Source organism: Podarcis melisellensis (genome assembly GCF_964234715.1).
Source record: "Podarcis melisellensis genome assembly, chromosome: 6".
NCBI classification, from domain to species: domain Eukaryota; kingdom Metazoa; phylum Chordata; class Lepidosauria; order Squamata; family Lacertidae; genus Podarcis; species Podarcis melisellensis.
In genome coordinates, this window is record NC_138538.1 from 33,763,594 (window position 1) to 33,779,716 (window position 16,123).

At 41.7% G+C, this 16,123-nt stretch overlaps 2 protein-coding genes and 1 long non-coding RNA gene across 3 annotated transcripts in view; 2 read left to right on the plus strand and 1 right to left on the minus strand.

Annotated features, from left to right (window-relative positions):
• On the plus strand, positions 1-6,850 carry BCAS2 (BCAS2 pre-mRNA processing factor). The gene is made up of 7 exons (XM_081915253.1): positions 1-175; positions 279-371; positions 2,565-2,635; positions 3,122-3,283; positions 4,694-4,744; positions 6,194-6,274; positions 6,471-6,850. Exons 1-7 carry the CDS (start codon positions 83-85, stop codon positions 6,595-6,597), a joined length of 678 nt encoding a protein of 225 aa, XP_081771379.1. The 5' UTR covers positions 1-82; the 3' UTR covers positions 6,598-6,850.
• On the minus strand, positions 6,674-9,668 carry LOC309372054. The gene is made up of 2 exons (XR_014169396.1): positions 9,103-9,668; positions 6,674-9,036 (listed from the first exon to the last, which is right to left on the minus strand). It is a non-coding gene; the product is annotated as an uncharacterized lncRNA (long non-coding RNA).
• Positions 9,669-11,922: 2,254 nt separating this feature from the next.
• LOC309372174 (uncharacterized protein) overlaps positions 11,923-16,123 on the plus strand; it is a gene marked incomplete at its 3' end in the record, with an annotated part of 317,646 nt that continues 313,445 nt past the window's right edge. The window contains exon 1 of the mRNA XM_081915475.1: positions 11,923-14,033. The remainder of the gene's footprint in view (positions 14,034-16,123) is intronic.

A 16,123-nucleotide genomic window follows, 5' to 3' on the forward strand; every position in this document is an offset into this window, starting at 1 on the left:
CGGGGAGACGGCGGCCGCGCAATCTTAACGCGACGGAAGTTTGAGGCGCGCGTGCGGGCGGGCGGGCGCTGGGAGCTGCGGCATGTCGGGTCCGGGCTTGGTGGCCGGCGAAGTCGCCGTGGACGCCCTGCCCTATTTCGACCAAGGCTACGAGGCTCCGGGCGTGCGGGAGGCGGTGAGTGGGGCGGGGGACAGCGGGTGTGGGGGCGAGGACGCCGGGGCTTCCCTGCGTCCCCCTGACTGCGTGTCTCCCGCTTCGCTCGTTTGTCTCCCCTCAGGCCGCGGCGCTGGTGGAGGAGGAGACGCGGCGCTACCGGCCCACCAAGAACTACCTGAGCTACCTGACGGCGCCCGACTACAGCGCTTTCGAGGTGAGGAAGGCGCCCGCCGGGCTCAAGCGTCCTCGTCAGGGCCGGGTTTACGTATAAGCTAAACAAGCTATAGCTTAGGGCCCCACTTTCTTTGGGATCCCCCAAAAATTTAAAGGAAAAACACAACTGGAAGTACATTTCTAAAATATAAAGTAAAAAACCCCCCACAAATAAAACCTATATACAGCAACAGTGGTTTGTGTTGTGTAGGCTCCTATGATGTAAGTAATTGTATTTCAGTTCAACAATTACTTTGATAAAATATTTTTTTTATGTGCAAATGGCTTTAGGTCCAAAAATTACCATATAGCATATGTTCAACACAAAAAACTGTGACAATTTGTTGACAGCTGGACATATAAAGGGCCCCATTACCTTCAGTAGCTTGGGGCCTCATCAAACCTAAATCTGACCTTGGTCCTTGGGTTCAGAGCTGGGACTTGCTGGTACTTGGACTGCAGCTCCCAGCATCCATGGCCGCTGGCTGGGGCTGATGGGAATGGTAGTCATAACTATCTGGCGGGCGATAATTTCCCCATCCCTGCCACGAAACTACGAGAAGTGGCCATGCAAGTATTTGCAGATGCCCGCAAAGACAGTGAAACAGACTTTTGGCTGGTCATGATGGAATCATTGAACTGTAGGGTATGCAGTGGCCCTCAAGGGTCATCTAGTCCAACCCCCTGCAATGTAGGAATCTCAGCTGAAGCATCCATGACAGGTGGCCATCCAACCTCTGCTTCACAACCTCCAAGGAAGGTCTAATGGGCTTAATGTGGCACAAGCCTTGGTGGGCCAAGATAGCAGACTCAATGCTTCCTGCATATGGTAGTCCATGAGAAGTTATCTTGCAGGTGTGTGCTTGTATTTGCAGTGTAGCAAGATTCCCTGAAATCCACCGCCTGGCATACAGAAATCCCACCCCCTGAAATTTAACTTAAGGTCAGGGTTGAGTCTTGAAGACGCACCTCTTGGTTTTTGGAATTGTCTCAGTAGGCAATAGTTTGAAGTGCTTGTTGCTTTTGTTTTACATGTGTATCCAGTTTATAAAATATCCAAAGTTGTTTACAATAATTAAAAATACACAATAAAAAAGCAGTTTAAGGATGTTAATCTAGAAAAGTTATTTAAAATATTTAAGAAATTTCTAGGCTGCCTTTTAGGGTCAGGACATTGCAAAGTTCTTTTTACTTTATTGAAAGTAAATATATATATATATTAAAATACCTTAATAAACCAGTTAATTGAAGTCTGGCAGCAATAAAGTTACGGGTAAAAATAAGCCAACGTTCAACTTCAAAAGTAGTTAGCTGTATTTCCAACAAATGTAAAACAGTTTTTCCTGCCTGTCTCAAAGTGAGCAATGAATATTTTAATAGAAATCAAGCCGCTAGAGGGCACTGCCATAACTATTTTGTATTGTAGGGACCCAGTATACCAAAAACTTCTAAAGTAACAGCTTCACCTGAGTTACTAGTTTTAAGTATAAACATGAAATCACCTCTGGTTTCAGTTAACTTGTTTAATACATTTTAAGGTAGCAGTGCTTTATTGGATACTTAAAATAAAAGTAGAACTCTAATTGTGGGGCCTGATTTTGATTACTGTGATATAGTTCCATCCTAAAAAATGTGCAAGGATATGTATGTTTTGCTTCAAGAGAAATTGGAGTATAAGTGTTGTTTTTCTCAAAACATGAAAGATGAAAAAATAGAAAAAGATTCTCAATGTTTAGGGGGAAGTGAATGGAGAACATTATATTACATAGATTTTTGCAATGTTCAAGATACATTACCTTGGGAATCTTTATATTTTCAGCTGTTCTGTAAGGCAGGATAGTATATTATCTCTTTATTGTAAATGGCAGAGACTGAGAGAAAAGTGGCTTGCTTAAAGTCACATTGTGACTTTCTGGACTAGGTAAAACTTGAACTGAGAGCTCCCTAATTTTTAAGTCCTAGCAGTGCTTTGAAAAATACTATTTGTTGCCAAAGCCTGGGCTGAGCCCTAGAATACATGAAGTACCCTGAATATGTTCAGGAGTTCCAGGGACAAAGGGGACCTCTTTTAGGACAAAGTGATTTTTTTGGTGTTGGGTTGAGGTCTAGATCTTTGTTTCTTACACATGATCATATTTAGAATTTTCAGGTTATCGTCTTCCGGACTGCAAGTAATTCTTCTTGTGTTTCATAGACTGAAATAATGCGGAATGAATTTGAACGCCTAGCAGCCCGACAGCCCATAGAACTGTTGAGCATGAAAAGGTAACTCAGAGACATTCTGTGGAGTGTACCATCCATGCGAAGTCATAATCTAGAAAGAGCTAAGGTTTGGATGGAAGATTCTGAAAAGTATTAAAATGTGATGTTCTAGTTCTTGCCTCAGGGTGGCAGGCATAACCTGTTGGAACAATAGCCAGTGGTCTGTTATGTCTTCAAGGAATTTGTAGGTCTGTTTGTGGATAATTCAGCATTTTAGCAAAAGAGATTAAGTTTCTTCATGCGGATAGCATTGGAGAAAGCAGACATTGGGTCATACTGCCTGAAACTAGTCAAATGAACCAAAATTGTTGTGCTCCCCAGGTATTTTAAGTAGCCTTTAGCATTTATTGAGCTACTGAACGCTGTCGATACACATCTATTTCACTGATAAAAATTAGTCATGGACATGATCAGTGCAATGACCTTCTTAAACTTCAAACCATCTAAACTGTTGTTCCTGAACTATAATTTCTCTTGTTTTCTTCACAGGTATGAGTTGCCTGCACCATCCTCTGGGCAGAAGAATGACATCACAGCATGGCAAGAATGTGTTAATAACTCAATGGCTCAGCTGGAGCACCAGGCAGTCCGAATTGAGAATTTGGAGTTGATGTCTCAGTATGGCTGCAATGCCTGGAAAGTGTATAATGAGTAAGATATTTGTGTCTCCTTCAAGACAATTCTTAAAAAGGGCTAGCTGAAAGGCTTTATAATTTTTTTTTAGATGTAAAATGCTTCCAAAGTGATAAATGAAAACCTTTTAAAAAGTCAGTCTTGAAGTCCATGGAATGCTATCTTTCCTGCTACTGAGAACCGAACCTACCTCTCCTTCCTTAGCACTTTCACATCTGCAAGTAAAAATTAAGATACTATTGGATACTTCTTCATCGAAAAAGGTCAAAATTTGGTTTTATTCCTTCTTTCAGTGGACCTTCATTCACCACATGTTTTTTAAGCTGAAAAGATTAGCGAAGATGCTGTAAGTCAGAACATAAACTTTGCAGTAGAGCAGTGGTGTCCAAACTTTTTTCAAAGAGGGTCAGATTTGATGAAGTGAAGGACCATGAGGGCCAACCAAAATTTTTTGACTTTTTTTAGGGTTGAAATTGTTGAGCTTTTTTAGGATTTTACCCCAAAGTTGTTGAGCTTTTTCTGGGATTGAGCTTCCAGATTAAACCGACCAGTGGGCCAGATTAGGCCCCCCCAAACGGACTTTGAACATGACTGCTGGATTGAGAATTAAGAGTGTGTAATGGGGCTGCTGGGTGCTGAGTTCCCTGCCCCCTCCTTACCATGTCAGACTCCCCACACTGGTCCCTGAAAAAATTCACTGATTATTAGAAGCTGGCATAGTAGAAGTCGCCTCCACTCAATCTCAGGGATCCCATTCTGTCACCCCTTATTTTCAGGGAGCTGGAGGGGCTGCTGCAGAAAGGAGAGGACAAAAAAGTTGTTGTTTATTTAAGGATTTCTGTGCTCCTTTTTACAAAATGTATCAAAGTGGTATACAACAATAGAAAGCAATAAGAAATTTCATAAAACTACACAAGACATACACATCATAGAGCAGACCAGGAATGCCACACACCAGCCCCATTAAGCATGCTTTACTGTGAATCCTACCATATTTGTTTCTCTCAGTAAAATATTGAATTTTCATGACTTAAAAGTATCTAATCTAGAAAAAAGTTTCATGTCAGCTTGGTTTACTAGTAATTAATTAAACAAGAATGGACACCAAGTGCCATATTAGCATTACTGGGAATATGGGATGGGCCAATGAATGTGGTTTGGGTAAATTGATTTCCTTTAAACGACTGTGGGTATTAAGTTGGTATCTGAAGTTCAAACATAGAACTGTGTCCTGTGTGCCAAATTTTATTCTTATGTTTCAGGGATCAATAGAGTTACAGCACTGTAAAGAGATATACAAACAAGAGTTAAGATAAAGGCCCCAGTTAGCTTAAGTTATGCTTAAGATAAAATATAGATCAGTACATTGCATTACTTGAACTCTCTACTGGAATCATTTTTTGAACTAGTGTTTTTCTTTGCTGATAGGCATTTAGTTCATATGATTGAACAGGCACAAAAGGAGCTGCAGGGTTTGAGGTGAGTCCTGTTTTTCAGTTGCCTTTAGGAATAAAAATGGAATTATAGTTTATGGGGCTCTAATAATGTATAAGACTTTAGTCTTGGTTGCAGATTGCAGAATATGCATTCTAGTACAGTGTGTATTTTGAATTCTTCATGTATACATGGGATTGTGCAAGAAATAAACATTTAAATATGTTTTTCTTTCATCTTGGAATTTGGGTTTACTGCTGCTGTTTTTAGACATTCTCTTGGTTATTTTGAAGGTCTCACTAGTCCATCGTTTCCAAATATTAGATACAAAATGGTTAGATGGCTCTGTTCCCCTTAGATAATTTTCTGGAGACAACTGCTTGAGAAGCAGCATACCAAGTAACAGCTCAAGAATGATACTCATTTCTGAGAGTGAAGCTGTTTGTTGTAGATTATTTTTTTGAATGACATGAAGTTAGATCTGTCAGTAGTTTGAATCAGAGGGCCAGATTCAACTAATGGGTCCCTCTAGCCAGAGCTATTTTTCTAGAAAAAGACATCCTGGAAGTCCTCATGAACACCTCCCTTGTTCTCGTAAAATGGCAATGGCGCCCACCTGAGAGGTGCTGGAACTTAGCTCTGGTGAGTTCTGTTTAAAAAAAGCCTTGCTTCTAGCAGAACCCCATCCAAGGACTTCTGCTAGTACAGGGGAGCTTCCCCCCTTCCTTCTACATGCTTCCACACCTCCCCAAAATTGGCTCTGGAGGAGCTGGGAGAACCCCTAAACAGTTTGTGGAGAGGGGAAAGGGAGATCACTGACAATCTCCTTTGTGCTACATTGAACTCTTTCCTGGATCTTTCTTAATGCAGGCAGTGTGCACATGATTAATTTACTTTGAAAAAGATGTAGTTTTCCTTTTTTCTAACCTTCAGTGCCATAAAATATTGTAGAGATCCAAATTGCAGGGATGAGCTCATGTTTCCTGCTCCTGAATCCTTGTCTGTTAAGTTGCATGGTTAGCTAGGGCCACTGTTAAAACTAAAAGGTCATTCATAATTACTGATAAAATGCTTTTTGAGAAGAAATTGAGAAGAAAAGAATTAGCAGTGCCATACAAGGGCTAATTCAAGAAGCATATGTACATTGTTTTTTAGAGATCTGAATGGTGATGAAGTCCACAAGTGGTGCTACTTCTGGATAATGGATCTAGATCAGATGTGGCTAACAGGTCTTTTTAGCCCAAGGATCACATTCCTTGTTGGCCAACTCTGAAAGCTGCATGTCCGTGATAGGTGTGGCCGAAGCATTAAAGTGTTGAATCCAGAGTCTTTCAGAACTCAACATTGCTTCTGAGATAGTCCAGAATAATTGTCCAAGCTCCTGCTTTTAGGGCTGAATATGTGATTGTACAGTCTATTCCACTTGTCTGTGGACTTAGGAGGGCAGCAGAATAAATGACTACAAGTGATTCAGTATGTCACCCTTTTCTTCAGGAAACACATTCAAGACCTTAACTGGCAGCGGAAGAACATGCAGCTCACAGCTGGTGCTAAACTTCGAGAGATGGAATCTATGTGAGTTTCTTGAACTTTGCTCCCTGCCTCTTCTCTGTCTTTCAGGGAGAAACAAAACCTCATACAAAACCAGTTGGAAGTCTCAATTGAGATTGGCTTCCCTCAACTACAGCACTTCCAACTTGTTCCCTTAACTGGTAACCTAGCATTAAGGAAGCCTATAGTAATTTAATTTTTGTTCTCTTTTCCCCTTCAGGTGGGTGTCCCTGGTCAGTAAAAACTATGAGATTGAACGAACTATTGTGCAACTGGAAAATGAAATTTCTCAAATCAAGCAGCAACATGGAGAGGCAAACAAAGAAAACATCCAACAGGACTTCTGACACTTGCGTTGGCCTTTAGCTGCAAAACACAAAACCTGAAGTCTATGCATGGCTGTAAATTCTAATTTCTTAGTGGGGGGGGGGGAGCTGTCATTTGTGCAACTGATTGCTGAAAAACTGATTGCAAGGAAGAGAAGTGTTCCTAAAGGGATTTACTGAGTTTCTCAATTTCTGGCATGAATGTTGCAGATTTTTTGTTTGTGTACGTTTCCAGTTTTTTAAAATAAATAAAAATAAACATTTTTCAACTTAATTTGTGTTCTAGTAAAAACAAAGCAATGAAAAGTTACTACTGGTAAGTTATATTAGAGGTGCCAATGCTGCTAACTATAGCTGTTAGGAAGGAATACAAGCTTTTGGGTGTTAAAGGGTCTTTGTCAAATCTGATTTCTTCAGAGTTTCAATTATTTGCACTACTGTGCCACTTGACCAAGACAATAAAAAATGTAACTTGCATATTTTTCAGAAATATACAAGGTGAGACCAATAAATGTATCATTCATGAGTTTGTACATCAAGCAATTGGTTAAAATTGTATAACTGGTGGGATTCTTCATGTGTCCTTACTTAAGAAGTGAAAGGTATACCTTTGCTTCTAAAAAATGGGTTACAAAAGTGAGAGCCTGTTTCATGACCCTCCTGCCATAGCTGCTGAACACTTTGATGGTAGGCTACTAGTATTTCGAGCAGAGTTGGTTGTGAGTTTGGCAATAGTCTCAAAATCTTTACTATGCCACTGTAATACTATGCATTCATAGTGACGTACTGAAGAGCATTCTTAGCACATGTTGCTGCGGGAAAGTATGTTCAGTTAACATTAAGACAAGGACCAGGGGACATCAATGGACCTGTGAACAGAAGTATTCAACAGCAGGTAATGAATGGGTTATGCTTGCGTATCACACTAATGTCTAATATTAGAAAGTGCATCTCTTGGTAAGCCAGGCCCTGTCTCATTGACTTCACTAATCCTACACCTCAAAAAAGTTTCCAAGTACGATTCCTGGTCTGTAGAAGCATTGACAAAAAGTGGACAACTTTGTTTTCAGCTGTCCCTAAGCCTATTCTAATAAAGGTAAAGGCAAAGGACCCCTGACAGTTAAGTCCAGTCACAGACAACTCTGGGGTTGTGGTACTCCTCTTGCTTTACAGGCCAAGGGAGCTGGCGTTTGTTTGTTTGTTGTTGCTCCTCTGCCCCACTGATGGATTTAGGGCAGGGGTTTGTGAAAGGACAAAATTGGGGCAGGACTCTAGCACTCAGATTTTGATCTGCATAGAGGAATTAATGAAGTGGTGGCTGGAAGACTTCCCATTTTGAGATAGGTTTTTCAATTGTCCAGTTAGTATCTGCGTCATCTGTAATCACAGCAGTGTACTAGGCACAGAAAAAGGGAACTGGTTGATAAGTGTAGTCTCTAATGGTAGTCCTTACCTGGGCAGCTTTGGGAAAGGTTATGCTACTGAAGAAGACATTAAGAAGGGGCTAAAATATGAAAAAGGAAGTGTGCCAAATAATTGGAAGTTACAAGTGCTGGACAGTATTGTAGAAGATATGACACCAAGGAGTAGGAGATGATGGACATCCTTTTGAGGAACAGGGAAAGTGAGTGGGGGATATAAAGGGAGATGAGTTGAAATGTTCACTGGGGTTGGCTTGGGTGTCCTTGTTGCTAGGATCTAAAAGGTGGTGACCTATCTATTTCATCCATTACAATCTACTTAGCTATATTAGCAGCTTATCACCTAATCAGTTACAAGCCATCTTTTCACAGTTCCTTATCCAGAGGTTTCTTAAGGGCTTGAGGAATTTTAATTCTCCATCTGCACTGCCTGCGTCAACAGGAGATCTGGATTTAGCCCTCTTAAGGCTAATGCTTCCGCTATCCAAGTCTCCAACCACACTTTCTTTAAGCAGGAAAGTAGGTTGCATTGTCTGTGTACATACCACAAGAGCAAAATCAGAAGTTTTTCCTAGGAGTCTGAGGATTGTTCATCAGTAAGTCCAGTTTCCAAAAGCATGTTACTAACCCGATAATTGGGAACCAACTGGCAGGAGGAAGGTGACATTGTTTTCTTGGTGGATAGACATTGCTGGATTCCACCAATAATACTTGGCAGAAGTCATCTGCATTTTTTATTTTAAGAAATCTGTCTTTAATAAAAACTTAAGTCTTGGAACTGTTACCTTAACTGTTACTCCTCTCAGTTTGATGTCATCTGCAAATCTGATGAGCACCCCCTCAATACCTTCATCCAAGTCCACTGTGTAGTTGCTATACCAAGTGGACTTGGTATAAGTTTATTTGATCTCAACGGATGTGTTGCTTTTTGTCATTTATCTCATTTCTTTTCCAGACTAGTGGCCTTCCTACCCACCCTTTTGCGCTTTGCTGCCAGTGTCACCCAATTAACATTTCTTCATGACTTCCTACTTGTAAACTATCTCTGGTCTCTTTTTCATGGTTCTGACTTTTAGAGAAAAAATGGCTTGTTTCTCACAATGACCTGTGCAACACTTGAACTGGTGATGATTACTGAAATTTCTAGGAGAAATCTGGCCAGGATCAAAGAACATACCAGGCAGTTATAGTACCTGCACCCACTCGAGGGTGTGTAAGTGAAGCTGGCGTGGATGTTCTGCAAGAAAATTCATCCTCCTCACATAACAACTTTCTGGCTTCAACAGTGCTTCACTGAGCTTGGAGACTTGGCCAAGAAAGAAAAACTCATCCTTAATTGTTGTTCAGAAGCACTCGTTGTTGGTTTTCTTGGCAGAGATCACACTGCCGTCAGCAATCGTGCCACAACATTCTGCACTAGCTGCTGTTTCCATATCAAGCCCCACTTAAAAGATTGGATTACTGCAATGTACTCTTAAGAAACCAAATCATGAACTACTCTGGTCACTTTCCCAGTCCAGAAATGTTAATAGCTACTGTACCAATTGCAGCATCAAAGGGTGCTTTTAGTTGTTGAGGTTACCTGGGCCTCCAGTGGCACAACTTGATCCAGAAGCACCCCTAGAATCTGAACTTGCTGCTTTAGGGAGAGTGCAACCCTCAGGGTAGGCAACTGACCTGTTTCTCAGGTATGAGAATCACTCTACCAGTAGTGCCTATGTTTTGCCAGGATTCAGCTCTATTTGTTTTTCCTCATCCATCTCACTCCATTCAAGCACTGGTCCATGAACTCTCCTGATTCAGATGTTAAGGAGAAATTATTACAATGACTAAGGTCATTCCATATATGATTTCCCTACACAGGTATAATAATAATAATAATAATAATAATAATAATAATAATAATAATAATAATTTATATGCCACTCATCTGACAAGGTTGCCCCTGTCACTCTGGGCAGCTTCTAACAAATTAAAATATCTAACAGTAAGACATCAAACATTACGGCTGTTCCATGGCAGGTAAGCAAAGGTACAGATTGAGCTGAGGAGTGATGGGGCATTAGTCCAGAACCCTTTTAAAAATAATTGCTTTAGTGCACTCCAGGTTCTCTCTCTCCTAGGAATGCAGGAGTAAGTGGGAGGGTGGTGGCAGCAATTCCTGGAGTGTTAGACCCATTGGCAGCAGGGCTGTTGTGATGCAGTTGGGCAACAAAGGGTGTGTGAGAAGCGCTCTGGGGCGGAGGTAGTCAATGCCAGTGATGGGGGGGAGGGAATGCATCTTTCAAAATGTGATGGAACCTTTTAATATATGTTCAAATAAAATTGGAAAAGGTCCAAGAGATTATACATCTTCTCATCACTAAGATTAGAATTTTTTGTCATATTGATGCAAAACTTAAAGCTTCTACTAGGATATATGAATCCCTTCACAATATGCTGCAGACTGGAATCCAATGGGGTAGCTTACTACTCAGCCATTTGTCTAAATTTTATATTACAAAACCCACAATAACGTTTCTTTTCTTTTGTAAACCTTGAATCTTTTGAAGGAGATGGCAGTGTCTACAGAATGATCACAGGCAGTGATGTGGGTTTTCCAGAAAATTTGAACTGGCTCACTTAGAGAAATCAGAAATGCCTTATAGTGATCTAATTTAGCTTGTAAAGGGGGAGGGGGAATGAAATTGCCAGCTTGTCTAACACTTACTTGTAATTGACATTCACAGTTACTAATTAATCTACGAAGCAGAACATTTTCCACAGAAAAAATGAAGCACTGGAAGATTTTCTGTCCCACATTACTGATCCCAGGTGATGCTGCAGACTATAGTGGTTGTATTAGTCCCCGCCCCCATGACCAATAAATCCTCCTTATTCTCAGGAGCTTTCTGAATGCATATGTAACACCCTTATGGGGATTTCCCCCATCTCATGAGTCATTATATATTTTAAGCAGATTCCTCTGTGAAATCTAAAAATAGACCAGATGTTAGATGTTTTGTTTATTAATAGGATATAAGTAATGGATTTCCTAGCCAAACTACATCTCCAAAGCAGTTTAAATGAAACTCATTAAATATGATAGAATATATAAAATACAATAAAATAGAACAATGAAACAAAGAACAAATGCAATAAAACACTGAGATGTGATGTCAGCTCAAAGTCAGTTGATAGTAAAGGTGTGTTTTTTTTAAAAAAAGAAAGGGCTAGATCAGCCTCCTTAGCACTGAGAGAACACAAAGCTGGAGAAAAAAGGGCTTTGGCTCTTCTAAGGTGGTCTTCCTGATGGGACAGATTTACTGCCTATCTCAGTTGCCTCCAACCACATGGACTTTGAACTTGTGCTCCACTGCCTGCTTATGCATGCCTTTGCCACCATGTTTTCTGTCTTTATCAGGACAGGTCTCCTCCGGGGGTGTGGAGCAGAATGAGGTACAGTAGTGCCAATTTAATTGCCCTGAATTTTAATGTTCTTGAATGCCTCAAATCACACTCCCTGTGAGCACATCTCACACATGCCCCCCCATTTCCCAGCCCCATAGGGCAGGTTGTCCACTCACTATGCCACAGAGTGTTGACACCTTAGCTAGTAGGCTGAGGCTAGCTATAACCTGGTATTTCTAGTCAAGGGGGAAGGTCTGGAATAGCCTGCTGAATAGCCTAGTTTCAGGCAGAAAATACTTTCCCCTAACAACTTGGCTTGCTGGAGAAGTCACATTTTAGCCTTGGCATGTACCAAACTAATTATGGAAAACTGGTGTTCAGGGGATAGGCTGATTCTGCCCACCTCAGTGATGAGCCTACTGCCAGGTGAATCAACATTTGGGAGGGGATCAGGCCGTTCTATGTCATGTTTGTCAAGATACAGCGTATCAGTAGGTTGTCCAGAAAGGCAAACCAATATAAGGTAGCCTGGGTCCCCAGGGGTTTGGTGGGGGAAACCACCATAGGGCTGAGGTCAGCCTGAATGGGAGGGTTTGGAACTGGCACTGCTATTCTCCGTAACTGGCATTACTGTGTAGCAAAAATGTATGGGGAATTTCAATTTAGTTGTCTTTCCCACCCCACCCTGATGCAGTTCAAAACCATTTAAAACATGAATGGATTAATTAACAAGCCCCTGACGTAAGGCCTGTGATATAATTATTATGAGCTATCTCTATCTCTTTTTTTTACTATGATTTAAAGGGGCCTTTCTTAGCAGCCTGGTCTAGGAATATGGTTTCATAACACAGTGCTGGATTTCAATAGACCAGTGCTGAAGAAATAGTTATTTTTTACTCATATTTAATTCAGAAGTGAACTCTATTATACATTGCAGAACAAAAAAATATGTAAATGATCCATCAAGAACCTTAGCAAGCTTCAAGTAGTCTACAAAAACGTTTGAAAATGGGTGTGAATTCAGAAATAAGAATGCAAAACTGTTCCAGATCAGGCAAAATTAGTTGTCTCAGAAGTACTTCACAATTGTAGCCAAAACAACATCACTTATACTCTCAAAGGCAAAGAATTCTTTAAATTAGCTTGGCGAGATAATTCCAGTTAATCCAATTAAAGTTGAAGCAAAGGCTGGACTCATGCTGGATTCACACCTTTCTATAGCATTGGTGAAGTGTTATTTTCCACCCTTCTCTATTTCCTAGTAACATTTCACTGCCCAGCTGTTTACAATTAGTTATACATAATCTAACCTAAATTTGGTTAAAGCTTCAACTCATTTTTCATCCTTCTTAAATGAATCCATTAAATATATAAAAATTAATTCCACAACCTCTTCCCCAAGCCACTTTTCTCTAAGTGAAAATGTCTAGTGCCTTCTGAATGCTATTCTCAACTCTGAGTTTGTCTTCAGAATCTTCTCGTTTGTTTGTATAATTAAAATGTGAACACATGATGCAGCACTTCAGAGACCTATAATAAGCGTCACAGCGAGAAGTGTCATTACCTCTTATGTCTTGCATACTTCTCTTAATAAATTAAAAACAGGATTTGCTTCTTCCTCTTTTTTGCAACATCACCACTTTGCTGACTTGCATTGGGCCTCCAGTCACAGTGACCTATACATCCTTCCTAGCAGCCCTAGAGCCCAACTACCTATATCTGTAACAGCTAACCAAGCCAATGTGCAATAATTTGGGGAACCCTCCAACCAAATATGTCCCATTGTTTCCATGGGAGAGCTTAAATCACGGTCACTGTAGACCTCTGTATTTTATTTTAGGCAAAATATGGATTTGATTCCCTTACTTCTGCTTAAATTGACTAAGGTACACTTTCGTTATAGGGCGCCACATTTTTTAGTTAGCAATATTAATATATCTGAAAAAGCAGGGTATATTTCAAAGGCAATGAACTGTATTTACAAACATGGTGTGACTTGGCTTCCACAATAGTGCAACCTGATAGACATCTATTCAGACCAGAAGCTTAATGAGATTTAGTCCCATGTGAGTGTGTATATGATTGTAATCTGACTTTCAAAATACCTATTGGGAACATTCTGTGATGTAATTTCTGACTAAGAGTAGATAACTCTAACAGCTCCTACTCAAAATCAGTCCACTGGCAGATTACCTTGTATGATTCCCCCTCCCCCAATTATGTTACTTCAAGATTGTCCATTTTCTACTCCCCAACTCAATTTTTAAAAGAAATGGCGAACATTAGCAAAAATTCTTTCCCTACCCCATTACACATACAGCTATTGTCTGTGTTTGATTTTATTTTGTATCTTTAAGGAAAGACAGAACACCAATACATTTGAAATGACTGTGAAAATGATTTCTTTATAACCATGTTCACGACCTGACATGCAGCAGTCATTACCACCACTTCTCATGCCACTCAATGGCTGGCCATTGGTGCATACTCCAAAAACATTTTACTCACCGTATGCTATCCAAATAATGGGATCTCATTTATTTTTCTCTTAATTTTCACCTAGGTGATATCAAACGGCTACTTTTCCCTTTCTGAGACCAAAGAGCCGGGGTGCAACCTTATGGTCCCTGTGAAAGCATCTGAGAGGTTATACTATAATAATAATAATAATTTATTATTTGTACCCCGCCCATCTGGCTGGGTTTCCCCAGCCACTCTGGGCGGCTTCCATAGAAACCAGAAAACACTAAAATATCATACATTAAAAACTTCCCCGAACAGGGCTGCCTTAAGATGTCTTCTTAATGTCAGGTAGTTGTTTATCGTTTTGACATCTGATGGGAGGACGTTCCACAGGGCGGGCGCCCTGGATAGCTTCCTTCTCAGAAGCCATAATCCAACTAATTAGAACTCCAACAAGGGTTGGGGCCAAAAGGTGACAATCTAGAAAGCAGCAGAGACCCAAGAGAGCCTAAGCTTTTAAAGTCCCATGACTCGCCTTCAAACCAGGAGATAATTTAAATATGCTTTTGATTGTGTCCAAACTTTGAAGACAATTGCAGGAGAGAAACTTAAAAAGTAAAATAAAATCCTGAGGCCAGAAATGGGCAGAGGTCTCAGTTCTGCCTTGCTGGTGGCATTGAAACAAGGTTGTCTGTTCCCCGACTTAGCACTGTGATTTATTCCTTACTTCATTCAAAGGAGGGACACGGGTGGTGCTGTGGGTTAAGCCACAGAGCCTAGGACTTGCCGATCAGAAGGTCAGCGGTTCGAATCCCCGCAACAGGGTGAGCTCCCGTTGCTTGGTCCCTGCTCCTGCCAACCTAGCAGTTCAAAAGCACGTCAAAGTGCAAGTAGATAAATAGGTCCCGCTCCGGCGGGAAGGTAAAGGGCGTTTCTGTGAGCTGCTCTGGTTTGCCAGAAGCAGCTTAGTAATGCTGGCCACCTTGGGAGAAGGGCAATTACAGGCCTAGACAGCATCTTGAGAAGTAGAGACATCACCTTGCCAACAAAGGTTCATATAGTTAAAGCTATGGTTTTCCCAGTAGTGATGTATGGAAGTGAGAGCTGGACCATAAAGAAGGCTGATCGCCGAAGAATTGATGCTTTTGAATTATGGTGCTGGAGGAGACTCTTGAGAGTCCCATGGACTGCAAGAAGATCAAACCTCTCCATACTGAAGGAAATCAACCCTGAGTGCTCCCTGGAAGGACAGATTGTGAAGCTGAGGCTCCAGTACTTTGGCCACCTCATTAGAAGAGAAGACTCCCTGGAGAAGACCCTGATGTTGGGAAAGATGGAGGGCACAAGGAGAAGGGGGCGACAGAGGACGAGATGGTTGGATAGTGTTTTCGAGGTTACCAGCATGAGTTTGACCAAACTGTGGGAGGCAGTGGAGGACAGAGGTGCCTGGCGTTCTCTGGTCCATGGGGTCACGAAGAGTCGGACACGACTAAACGACTAAACAACAATGCTGGCCACATGGCCCGGAAGCTGTAAGCGAGATGAGCGCCACAACCCCAGAGTCGTCCACGACTGGACCTAATAGTCAGGGGTCCCTTTACCTTTACCTCATTCAAACACATTTAGGTCAACGCAACTCACATGGTACAATAAAATACATCTAATTAAAACAGCCACACACGCATGGGTGTAACGGTAGCCCTACTTACCTAGGAGTAAGCCCCACTGAACTCAACCGGGCCTACTTCTGAGTAGGCAAGGTTTGGACTGCGCTGTAAATCATTTCGAAACGCGGCAAGCCAAGTACAGTATCAAAACAACCCAGTGCAAACTGAGGAGATTCAAATATTGCCCTCTTTGCGAGGCGCACATAATGGACTAGACCGCCCCGCGTTATGTTTCCTATCATCCCACTCAGGAGCCCCAATTCTTTCAGCGAGAGACACCGCGGATGAGAAGCCGGCAAGTGTGAGAGGCCGCTCTCCGCCCCGCCTCGACTCCTCTCCCGCCGCACCGTTTCTCGGCCCCCGGCACGAGCCGCGTTTCCCTCCACACACCAACCGCCAACCGCTCTCGAGACACCCACGCTTAGAACGTGAATCTCTGTCTGCGCGTGCGCCGCTTCTATTACAGACCTGAGCGTGCGCGCTCGCGCTCTCCTTTACGTCCGTGCTATTTCCTTTAAACACCATACGGAGAGGGAGAAAAAAAAACCTGACCCCCTTTCGCCGGCCTCTCAACCTCGGGCCTCTCCCACCGCCTTCCTCGTCCGC